Source organism: Triticum aestivum, chromosome 5B (assembly GCF_018294505.1).
Source record: "Triticum aestivum cultivar Chinese Spring chromosome 5B, IWGSC CS RefSeq v2.1, whole genome shotgun sequence".
Lineage (NCBI taxonomy): Eukaryota > Viridiplantae > Streptophyta > Magnoliopsida > Poales > Poaceae > Triticum > Triticum aestivum.
This window is the reverse complement of record NC_057807.1, coordinates 472,105,293-472,116,695: the sequence shown is the minus strand read 5'-3', so window position 1 is coordinate 472,116,695 and position 11,403 is coordinate 472,105,293. Positions and strand designations below refer to the sequence as shown.

The window sequence follows — 11,403 nt, the reverse complement described above, 5'->3', positions numbered from 1 at the left end:
TGGTACAAGAGGGTCGGTGGTTCTCACTGTGGATGCCGGAGGAGCTGCATCCGTCTCAAGCATGCATCCTACGAGTGGCGGACATGACGAGCATCGTCGTGCAATTCCCGTTTCACGCTCATAAAGGAGCCATGACGACTACTAAGCAGTAAGCACATATGCCTTTTGTCTCTTATTAATTTCGATAACAGTTTTTATAGTTGCGTTAACTATTCTAAGTCGTAACTTTATTGGCTGTAATTCAGTGCAAGGTGTTGAAGGCAATTGCAACTCTCGATGTATTGATCGGGTGCACGGTGCACGTATATATGGGTACAAAGGCAGCCCTGAGCCTCATCTATAAAGGAAACTAGAGGCGGGGCCGGTAGGAGATTATCCTAACAGATACATGCACAAATATGTTCAACACCCCCCCGCAGTCGATTCGTCACCAGTGACGCATAGACTGGACCGAAACTCATCAAATGTAGGCGTCGGTAACCCCTTCGTCATGACATCGGCAAACTGCTGAGCAGTGGGAACATGAAGAACGCGGACGCGCCCAAGAGCCACCTGCTCTCGCACGAAGTGAATGTCGAGCTCAATGTGCTTCGTGCGACGATGATGAACGGGGTTGGCGGAGAGGAAGACCGCAGAGACATTGTCACAGTAGACAATGGTGGCCTTCTGGACATCAAGAAGCAACTCCTGGAGAAGCTGGCGAAGCCACGAGCACTCGGCGACAGCATTGGCCATAACACGATACTCGGCCTCGGCACTGGAGAGGGATACTGTAGGTTGTCCTTTAGACGACCACGATATGAGCGAGGGCTCCAGGTAGATGTAGTAGCCTGAAGTCGAGCGTCGCGTGTCCGGGCAGCCAGCCCGATCGGCGTCACTGTAGGCGACCAGGACAGTCGAGGGCGAAGCCGTCAACGTAAGACCCAGAGCCGTGGTGCTGCGGATGTACCGAAGAATCCGCTTCACCAGGTTCCAGTGAGTGTCGCGAGGGGCGTGCATGTGGAGACACACCTGCTGAACGGCGTACTGCAGGTCGGGCCGAGTGAGTGTCAAGTACTGGAGAGCGCCGACGATGGAGCGGTAGAACGCTGCATCTGGCACGGGGGAGCCGTCGAGTGCACAGACCTTGGCCTTCGTGTCGATAGGCGTGGGGACAGGCTTGCAGTTAAGCATGTCTGCCCACTCAAGAAGGTCCTGTGCATACTGCTGCTGATGAAGGAAGAACCCATCGGCGCGTTGTACCACCTCAATACCGAGGAAGTAGTGCAACGGGCCGAGGTCCTTAATGGCGAACTCAGCGCTGAGGCGAGCAGTATGCTGGCGAAGGAGCTCGGGCGAGGAAGCCGTCAGGATGATGTCGTCGACGTAGAGGAGTAGGTAAGCGGTTGCCGGAGCCTGGTGGAAGACAAACAGCGAGGCGACAGAGCGAGTAGCCCGGAACCCAAGCTGCTGCAAAAAGCCGGCAATCCGCTGGTAGCAGGCGCGAGGGGCCTTCTTCAACCCGTACAAAGAGCGCGAGAGCAGGCACACAAGGTCAAGTTGAGCCGCATCGACGAAGCCGGTTGGCTGCTGACAGAACACCTGCTTCGAAAGATGGCCATGCAAGAATGCATTCGACACATCCATCTGATGCACCGGCCAGGCGTGAGAGACCGCGAGCTGAAGGACCGCGCGAATTGTGCCTGGTTTAACGACCGGGGCGAACGTGTCGGTGAAGTCGACTCCAGCGCGTTGCCGAAACCCGCGGACCACCCACTGAGCCTTATAGTGCTCGAGAGACCCGTCAGGATCAGTCTTATGCCGGAATACCCACTTGCCAGAGATGACGTTGGCATGGGGTGGCCGCGGGACAAGCTGCCAAGTGCGGTTGCGCACCAGCGCATCGAACTCCTCCTGCATCACTACAAGCCAATGCGGATCGCGAAGTGCGGCTCGAGCGGACGACGGGAGAGGTGACGGTGCAGACGTCGAGGCAGCGAGGAGGTACTCATCCGCAGGATAACGCGTGCTGGGCCGGTGAATACCGGCACGAGCATGGGTGACCATGCGGGTGTCCGGGGCGACCGGCGGGGCCGGCGACGAGGCCGGCGAAGAGGCCATCGAGGAGCCGGGGGCAGGCGCTGGAGAAGCGCTCGCTGCCCGGGCTACGGACTCAACGGGAGTCGGGGCGCCGTGGCCGCCGGCAAGGATGCAGCCGGGGCGGCGGAAGCTGTCGAGGAGCCCGGGTCAGGCGTAGGGGATGCGCTCGCTGACCGGGCTGCAGACTCAACAGGAGTCAGAGGCGCCGTGACCGCCGGCGAGAAGGCCTGCGAGCCGGCGGGCGAGAGGTCTGGGTCCGACGCCGCGGACCCAGAGTAGGGTCCAGGCGCAGCTGGGCCGCCGAAGCCAGGGGAGGCCCACGCGCTGCAGGGGGACCGAGCGCGAGTGAGCGGCCTCCCCGAGAGGCGCCAGGAGGCGCGGGTGATGATGGCGAGTCGGCCGGCGGCGGTACCTGGTGAAAAGGAAAAGACCTCTCGTCAAAGTAAACGTGTCATGAAGTGAAGACTCAGTGGGAAACCGGATCATAGCAGCGATAGCCTTTGGTGTTTGGTGGGTATCCGAGAAAAATGCATGCCACGGAGCGAGGTGCAAGTTTGTGAGGAGTGGTGGAAGCGACGCTAGGATAACAGACACCCAAAAACACGAAGATCATCATATGAAGGTGGGCTACCGAAGAGGAGATGATGTGGTGCAAAGTTTCCACGAGCACGAGTTGGACGGACGTTGATGAGGAGAGAGGTGGTGGAGAGAGCATCCGGCCAAAACCGGGGCGGGACATTGGCATGTAAAAGAAGAGTGCGCACACAATCTTTGAGGGTGCGAAGAATCCGTTCGGCGCGACCATTTTGTTGCGAGGTATACGGGCAGGTGAGACGAAAAATCGTCCCGTGTGTGATGAGGAGGGTGCGAACCCCGACGTTGTCGAACTCCTTCCCGTTGTCAGTCTGCAAGGCATGAATGGGACGCCCAAACTGCGTGGCAACATACGAGTAAAAGGTGGTGAGAACGGAGAGTGCATCGGATTTTCTCCGCAATGGGAAGGTCCACACGTAGTGCAAAAAATCATCAAGTATGACAAGATAGTATAAAAAACCCGTATTACTGGCAACAGGAGATGTCCACAAATCACTATGAATCAACTCAAATGGATACGACGCCACCGATGAGGACGCGCTAAACGGAAGACGAACATGCTTGCCAAGACGACAAGCATGACAAGTATGATCATCGGTTTTATTACATGTGAATGAAAAAGTCCTAAGAATATGACGAAGGGTGGCCGGGTTTGGATGTCCCGGCCGAGCATGCCAAAGGTCCACCGTGGCGGAGAGAGTGACCGGAGAGGATGTCGAAGTGGCAGTGGAGTTCACCGGGTAGAGGCCATCCGGGCTGTCACATCGGTGGAGCACCATTCGAGTACGGGCATCCTTGACAGAAAAACCCACTTCGTCAAATTCAACAGTTATAGGATTTTTCACGTGTAAGAGAACAAACGGAAACAAGATTAGTGACTAACTCAGGTGAAACTAAGACATTGGACATGTGAATAGGCGTAGAGTTAGACGGAAAGGAACCATGACCGACATGAGTAATGGGAAGGGAAGACTTGTCCCCAACAGTAATACGACATGCGGTAGAAACTGAAAATACGGAGTTGAGGTTACCGGGGTTGGAAGGCATGTGGGTGGTAGCCCCAGAATCCATATACCAGTCGCCGCCTCCAGTGTACGTGTTGGGTGTAGGGGCGGAGTGGAGCACCGCGAGGAGGTCGGGTCCCAAGGGGCCGGTGGGAGTGCGGTGGCCGCGGCCGGAGGGGCAGCGGGGTAGCCACCCGGGACGGCATAGCCAGTCATGGCCGCGGGGTAGCCACCCAGCGCGGCGTACAGAGGGGGCGCGACGGGGTAGCCGCCCGGGGCGGCGAGGAGCGCCTGATGCGCACCGGGGCGGGGCCGAGGATCCCAGCCGGGACGGGGGCCCGCGGCACGGGCATCGTGTACGCATGGACCAGCCCCGTCCAAGGGTTGGTCGCGGCGGCCCAGGGGGCCGGGGGCAGTTGCTGTTGTTGCGGCTCCCGTGCTACTGCTACTGCTTCTTGCCGCGGCGCCCCCCGCCGCGGTGATCGGGGGCAAGGGGATGGCGGCTGGTAGACGGGCGTCGGTGGCGCCTGGAAATACGACGCCGGCGGCGGCGGCAGAGGCCGCGGCGGCTACGGCGCTGTGGGAGGAGTGGTGCGGGAGGTGCCCGCCGCGAGAGCCGTGTGCGTGGCCCGGGACTTCACCATCTTCATCCTCCTCTCCTCCAACCGAAGATAAGCCACGACCCGAGGAAAGGTCGGGTCCGGGAGGAACGTGAGGTTGGAGGCCGTGTTGCCGAACTCCTCGTTCAGGCCGCTCCCCGAGGTTGCGGAGTTCGTCAGCGAGTTTCTTAAGGCGCATGCAATAATCGTCAATGGACGAGTCAAGCTGATGGCAGCCAAAAAATTGCTGCTGAAGAAATACGCGACGCTAGAGGGTGTTGTCGAGGAAGAGCCCGTTAAGCTTCGCCCACACCATCTGCGCGTCGTCAGTGTCGCAGACGATGGTGTGGAAGATGTCCTTGGAGATGATTTGGTACAGCCAGCGAGTGATGGTGGCGTCGATGCTCAGCCAGTTGTCGTCCGCGTACATGAGACCGGAGTCGACAGAGCCATCGACGTGATCGATGAGGTGGTACTCACGGAAGACGAGGGAGAAGTAGGTTTTCCAGGTGTAATAGGTGGAGGTGGCGTAGTCGACAACGATGGGCACGCGGGCAAAGATGTCCAGATCGCGGACGACCTCCACCGGAGGAGGGGCCGGACCCTCGAAGGAGTTGGAGGGGAGGGAGGCGGCGGAGTGGGGGGAGGCCATGGGTGCGGCGGCGACCGAGGGGAGGGATGGCGGCGCGGCTGGTGGAGATGGCGATCGGGAGGGAGGCGGCTCGGGGAGAGGGAGAGGGGGATTGGGGTGGGGAGGCGCGCGTGGCGGCGGGGTGAGGGTGCAGCGGCGGCACAAGTGGATGGCGGCGGCGGCGGCAGCGAGAAGCTGCGGCGGCGGCGGCTAGGAGCGGAAGCTAGGGTTGAATCGGAAGGAAAACTGATACCATGTTGAAGGCAATGCAGCTCTTGATGTATTGATCGGGTGCACGGTGCACGTATATATGGGTACAAGGGCAGTCTTCAGCCTTATCTATACAAAAAAACTAGAGATGGGGCCGATAGAAGATTATCTTAACATATACATGTACAAATATGTCCAACCCAAGGCGTAGTGCGGCGGCAGTGCATATTTGGCTTTGCCGATTTAAGCATTCTCCAAGAGAAATAAAGAGAGCGGCTCATGAGACAGCTACCTAGCTAAGTCTTGTTTCTAAGTTATGTCTCTTTGTTGATTTACAGGATTTCTCAAACGTGTGAATAGGAAAAACACATAGATAGAGTAACATGTCATCCTCAATACTCTGAGATTGTAGCGAACCAATCTGTGGTTGGATGGTTAGGCGGATAGTGGTATCCCAGCACATCGGAGTTCAAGACGTTCCTACTAAGCTGTCTGTGGCGACTTCATCAATCTCAAAATATTGTGCTAGAGGTGATCATATGGGTAGTGTATGTTTGTGTGTTCATAGGGATAAGTGTATGAGCGTCTGCATTTGTAATGTGTCTAAAAAATACTACTCCCTCCGTTCGGAATTACTTGTCACAAAAAATGAATAAAAATGAATGTATCTACAACTAAAATACATCTAGATACATTCATTTCTTAGACGAATAATTCCGAACGGAGGGAGTATGAGATAGTATAGACATTTGATTATGCTCAGTATAAACGTAGTAATCTTCATACAAGGTCGAGGTGGATGGAAACTTTTCTATGAAATCTATTATAAAGCAATCCCAAGGAAAGATTCCTATGAACTATAATCCTGCGAAACAAACAACCCATGTAGGAAAAAGGTCCTTAGGACCTTTAAGATTCCTTTCAAAATCCTTTGAATCAAATAGACCTAAAAATTCTTGCAATAGATTAATTTTATAAACCTAGCCATGCATGAATCATTGTGGCCTTCCCAAAGAAGCCTTAATACTCCTCTGTTCCTAAATATAAGTTTTTTTAAAAATACACTATAGACTACATACGAAACAAAATAAGTGAATCTACACTTAAAATGCATCTATATACGTTCGTATGTAGTTCATAGTAATATTTCTACAAAGACTTTCCATGCTTGAGACATAATCATTGTTTCCATATCGACGTGAATGGAAAAGTAAGGAGAGAATGCCCTGATCCCGGGGAGTGGAGGGGGCAGTGGGCGGCGAGGAAGAAAAAACAAGGGGAGGGAGAAGAATGAGCGATAGCGGAAGAGTGCGGAGGTTGCGCTGCGCACTACGGCTATCCCTGGTGAAATGATGCTGATGCTGACTGTGAATCCCTTTCTTACTTTCTGTTCGATGCCAAAGTTCTGGAAATCAGAATATGTTCCGTATACATGCATGCAACTGCATCCTCGAGCCCACATATAGGCACCCAGAAACGGCACCGAAACACATCGCGCGCTTGTGAGTTGTGAGTTGTGACACACGAACAGAGCGTGGCGGAGGAGATGATCGGATGGGGCGACGTGTACAAGGTGGTGGCCGCCATGGCGCCGCTCTACTTCGCCCTGGGCCTCGGCTACGGCTCGGTGCGGTGGTGGAAGCTCTTCACGCCGGACCAGTGCGACGCCGTGAACCGCCTCGTGGCCTACTTCGCGGTGCCCTTCTTCGCCTTCGACTTCGCCGCGCGCATGGACCCCTACGCGCTCAACTACCGCGTCCTCGCCGCCGACGCGCTCTCCAAGCTCGCCGTCGCGCTGGCCCTCGCCGCCTGGGCCGCCGCGTCCACGCGCTGCTGCCGCGGTGGCGCCAAGCGCGGCGGGGGCGGCGGGGAGCTAGCCTCCTCGTGGTGCATCACCGGCTTCTCGCTGGCGACGCTGAACAACACGCTCGTGGTGGGCGTGCCGCTGCTGGACGCCATGTACGGCGGGTGGGCGCGCGACCTCGTCGTGCAGATCTCGGTGGTGCAGATCATCGTCTACTTCCCGCTGCTGCTGCTGGCGTTCGAGGTCAGGCGTGCGTGCGGTGGTGGCGCAGGGAAGCCTGACGCGGCGGCAGCGGTTTCAGCGAGCGAGGACGACGTGGAGGACGGCGGCGCGGAGGGGAGGCGGCGGCGCGAGCCGGTATGGCCGTTGGTCAGAGCGGTCTGGCTCAAGGTGGCACGGAATCCCAACGTTTACGCGGGCGTCCTCGGGGTCGCCTGGTCTTGCGTCACAAACAGGTACGATCCGTATTTCTCTGCATGCACGCACCACTCTTAGCTACGTGCAACTTTTTCTCCGGGAGGATGTGATGTTGTTACGCACGAGTCGGACGTCAAGACGGTCTCGATAGTGTGGCAGGATCACATCCTCGTTTTGGTGCCTTTTGCTTTTGAGAACAAAGAGACACAGGCGATCATGTGTGTACCCTCATCCCTGTGAAGACACACACACACATGCTATTTCTATGAGCACCTCCGAAAGACTGAACTGTCATATCATCTTGAGATTGATGAAGTCTCACCATAGACACCTCGTAGTCAAGGGGAACGTCTCCTCCCACTGAACACTTATCGCCGGAAATCCTGAAATGAATCCAAGATAATGCGAGCACCATGACTTGAACTCTGATGTGCTGGGGATACCGCTGTCCACGGTTCACCTAACCATCCAACCACATATAGGTCTGTATCCTCGTTTTGGTGCTGGCATATATGCACAGACTGGTATGACATAATGGGAAAATGTGATTGGGATGTGTCATCGAAAATAAAACTTATTGGTTGGGTTAAGGATAGCAAACCACTCTTGCAGTATAGAATTTTGATAGATTTCTTTTGTTATTTCATTTTTTTTGAAAAAAGATATATGGGTCAAATAAACCACTACAAATACCACTGAATACTTGCACATCAAAGTCCATGAGGGTTGACTGCCTTTATCACCCGAACAGGCAGACGGCGCCTGCCTCATGCCGCTCCATCATCGGAGCCAGCTTGTTGTTTTCGATCACGGACGGGAAGTCATCAAGGTCACATCTTGCCGAACCAACATCGCGGAGAAGAAACCGTTACCGCTGAAAGAGCCACAGATACAAGAGTCAAACCTCCATTATTTCTCACAAGCCTCACAAGCACAGGAGGAAGCCGGTTCTGAAACGATAAAGGGAAGTCATTTGTCGCCGCGCCAACAAGCCTTTCAAACTATAATCTCATCGACCAGAATGGTCGACCTGAAAATACGCCATCGAGTCATCGGCACAGTCGTAGACGACACCGTTGTGATGGGGAGACTCGGGGGAACCTTATACGCCCGTTTGGCATCAACGTGCCGCCGAAGAAGGGGAGGGAAAACATAACACGCAAGAAAGTCAAGAAGGAATGATAAAAAAAATTAGAAACTTGCCAAAAATTCTTGTGAATAAAGGACTTTAAATCATAGCTAGGATGACAGTAGAACTTCCCAAGGAGTGCATCTGTTTGACATCAGTTCCATGGAAAATCAAACATGAATCCAAACCTCATTTATTACAAAATCGATCCAATGTTAGTTTTTGTCCCGAATCCAATGCAATATAGTTTTCACCCTTTACTTTCAATGCTGGCCGTATTTGGTTTTGTGACCATCAAAGTCATATGAGGCAATCATACACATTGTAGCCCCGTCAAGACACAAAATAAAACAAGTTATAAAATGGTGAGAAATTTTCAGGAGGATTTGAAGGGAAAAAATGAAAAAAAACAGATGACAATATCGAATTAAAGGTAGAAAGGTAAAAAAAATAGAAAACAAAATATGTAAAATTTTATAAGTATTTACTTACAATTTGGGAATTGTTAATGTTAAAAACCAAAAGGTTCACAAATTTATGTTGGAAATCAATTAATTCAAGAAATATCTCAAATAATTTAACACACATGAAATCACAAATGCATCACTTAAAAAACAATATGTTCTAACACTGGCGAATGTGATATTTTTTCCTATGAAGAGACCGGTAGGTGTTGTAGCAAGAGGTGCAAACTGAAAAGTTGTAGGCCTACCATTAAACTGTGAATGGTCGATTCACAGCACAACAATATAATCCCAACATATGATAATCACGCAGAGTTGCATCAAGTAGTTAACGGAACCTGTACTCTTTGTCCCTCCTAAAGTGTTAAGCAAGCTTAGGTGGTTCACACTAAGAAATAATTGAGGCAGAACAAATACCGCTTGTTAGTGGAACAGACGAATAAACAACTATGCTCAACAATCTATAACTAAATCAATTTCAGGCATCCGGTGCACTTTGCAATCGAACTACTGCTGCAGAAAAAGTAGCACATGGCCCCGTCGGGAAACAATTTGGCATAGAGTTCAGCTTTATTTCTGTTTCTTTGAGATGAATGACACTGGCACACTGACACAGTGGCACTTGGCATCCTTCTGAACGTATTTTTTATCAGCCGTTGCTTAATTTATTCTGCGCATATGCAGGTGGCACATCGTGACGCCGAGCATCATCGAGGGCTCGGTGCTGATCATGTCCAGGACCGGGGTCGGGCTCGCCATGTTCAGCATGGGTAAGCTAGCAAATCGTCGGAGCAACTGTCAAGAAATTAACGAGAGGCACTACCGTATCTATCTGTTTATCGATGGATTGGTTGGTGGCATGCAGGCCTGTTCATGGCGCTGCAGGAGAAGATCATCGTCTGCGGGGCCGGCCTGACCGCGCTGGGCATGGCGCTGCGGTTCGTCGCCGGCCCGGCGGCCACCGCGGCCGGAGCCGTCGCCCTGGGGCTCCGCGGCGACGTCCTGCGCCTCGCCATCATACAGGTCACAGCACAATCTACTTCAAAAGTTTTTTTTCTGAATGATGTCCGCTACATCGACTGACACGCATGTTTTTCGCCGTGTTAACGCTCTTGCTTCACCTGGCGATCGATGTACCGGCAGGCTGCGCTCCCCCAGTCCATCACCACGTTCGTGTTCGCCAAGGAGTACGGCCTGCACGCCGATGTGCTGAGCACCGCGTAAGTAATGGAGTGGTATTATACCTGCGTCTGCTTGCTTAATTAGGCTTCGTTTCTGAACGCGTAGTACGTTTTGTCTGAAACTGTGCTGAATCTTGCAGGGTTATATTCGGGACGCTGGCGTCGTTGCCCGTGTTGATCGTGTACTACATCGTTCTAGGCTTCGTTGGATAGTTAACTCGGGCTTATCGTGGGGGCGGAGAACTTGTTGGGTGCGCGAGTGTCAGGCTCATTACTGAATCTACACTGACTATTATCTTCAGTTAGCTGTACCATCAGTTCCAGCACGCTCTAAAGACCCTCCGATCAAGATCAGACGGCCTGGATGTAGCCGGCGAACCAGTCGCGGGCCACTAAAGAGATGACGTGAGTGATCTCTGATCGCCATCCAACGGCCTACATTTAATTACCTAACTGGCGCCTTTTTTTTTGTTTCTGATCATGTCGCACTTGGCTTTCTCTTTTCGCCTTTTACTTCTTCAGTGTAATGGCTCCTTTTTAAACCTAGGATAGTGCATCGAGTTGTAATCAGGATGTAAACCCTAGCCGCCACTGGAGTGGTTGTCCTCTACTTTTCCCTTTGCTAATATAAACCCTAGCTAGAATCCTCTCCGAATTCGGGGCTAACTAGTGAAATTATCCGAAATTAGTGATTGGTTGACCATGATCTTGACGGTGATTCGTCTCGGGCGTGTTTGGTTCATGTCGAGTCACAGGCGTCTGAAATCGGATGCTTTAGATCGTTGCATGTGCTAGGTAGCACTACCCATAAGCAAACTAAACAAGCCCCGTCTCGCATCTCAGCTCTTCAATATCACAGTGGGAGCATGGTAGCATCTGAGCACGGCTCGCATCCAAAAAGTGTCGTCCATCGATTCGATTATTGATTTATGGCTGAAACAAATTAGAGCTTGCAAAATTCTATGCACTGATGGCATTTGTCCTTCCGTGGATCCGGTTGCCAGAAGGGTGTGGACGGCATTGGATGCCGATGTTGGTTTTCTTTTCTTCCCATTTTCTATAATTTTGTTCTTCAAGTTTTTTTTCTATTCTATATGCAACTTTATAAACATGGACTTTATCCATCGCAAAAAAAAAGATAAAGATGGACTTTCTAGTAATTCACGATGAGCATTATTACATGCACAGTAAACATTTTAAATAGCAATAATATTTCAAAACATGAGACAACTTTTTAACATGCAATGAACATTTTTCTAGTATATGTTTAATTTTTTTAGAATACTTCATG

At 52.3% G+C, this 11,403-nt stretch overlaps 1 protein-coding gene across 1 annotated transcript; it reads left to right on the top strand.

Annotated features, from left to right (window-relative positions):
- Positions 1-6,495: 6,495 nt before the first annotated feature.
- LOC123116490 (probable auxin efflux carrier component 5b) lies at positions 6,496-10,778 on the top strand. The gene is made up of 5 exons (XM_044537442.1): positions 6,496-7,376; positions 9,616-9,701; positions 9,797-9,954; positions 10,075-10,151; positions 10,253-10,778. The coding sequence occupies exons 1-5, from the start codon at positions 6,664-6,666 to the stop codon at positions 10,323-10,325; spliced, it is 1,107 nt and encodes a 368-aa protein (XP_044393377.1). The 5' UTR covers positions 6,496-6,663; the 3' UTR covers positions 10,326-10,778.
- The last annotated feature ends 625 nt before the right edge of the window (positions 10,779-11,403 follow it).

Excerpts from the sequence above, each read along its gene's own strand:
- LOC123116490 (XM_044537442.1), top strand. The coding sequence starts at position 6,664 with ATGATCGGATGGGGCGACGTGTACAAGGTGGTGGCCGCCATGGCGCCG. Across the intron at positions 7,377-9,615 it reads TGGTCTTGCGTCACAAACAG|GTGGCACATCGTGACGCCGA; the intron begins GTACGATCCGTA and ends GCGCATATGCAG. Across the intron at positions 9,955-10,074 it reads TGCGCCTCGCCATCATACAG|GCTGCGCTCCCCCAGTCCAT; the intron begins GTCACAGCACAA and ends ATGTACCGGCAG.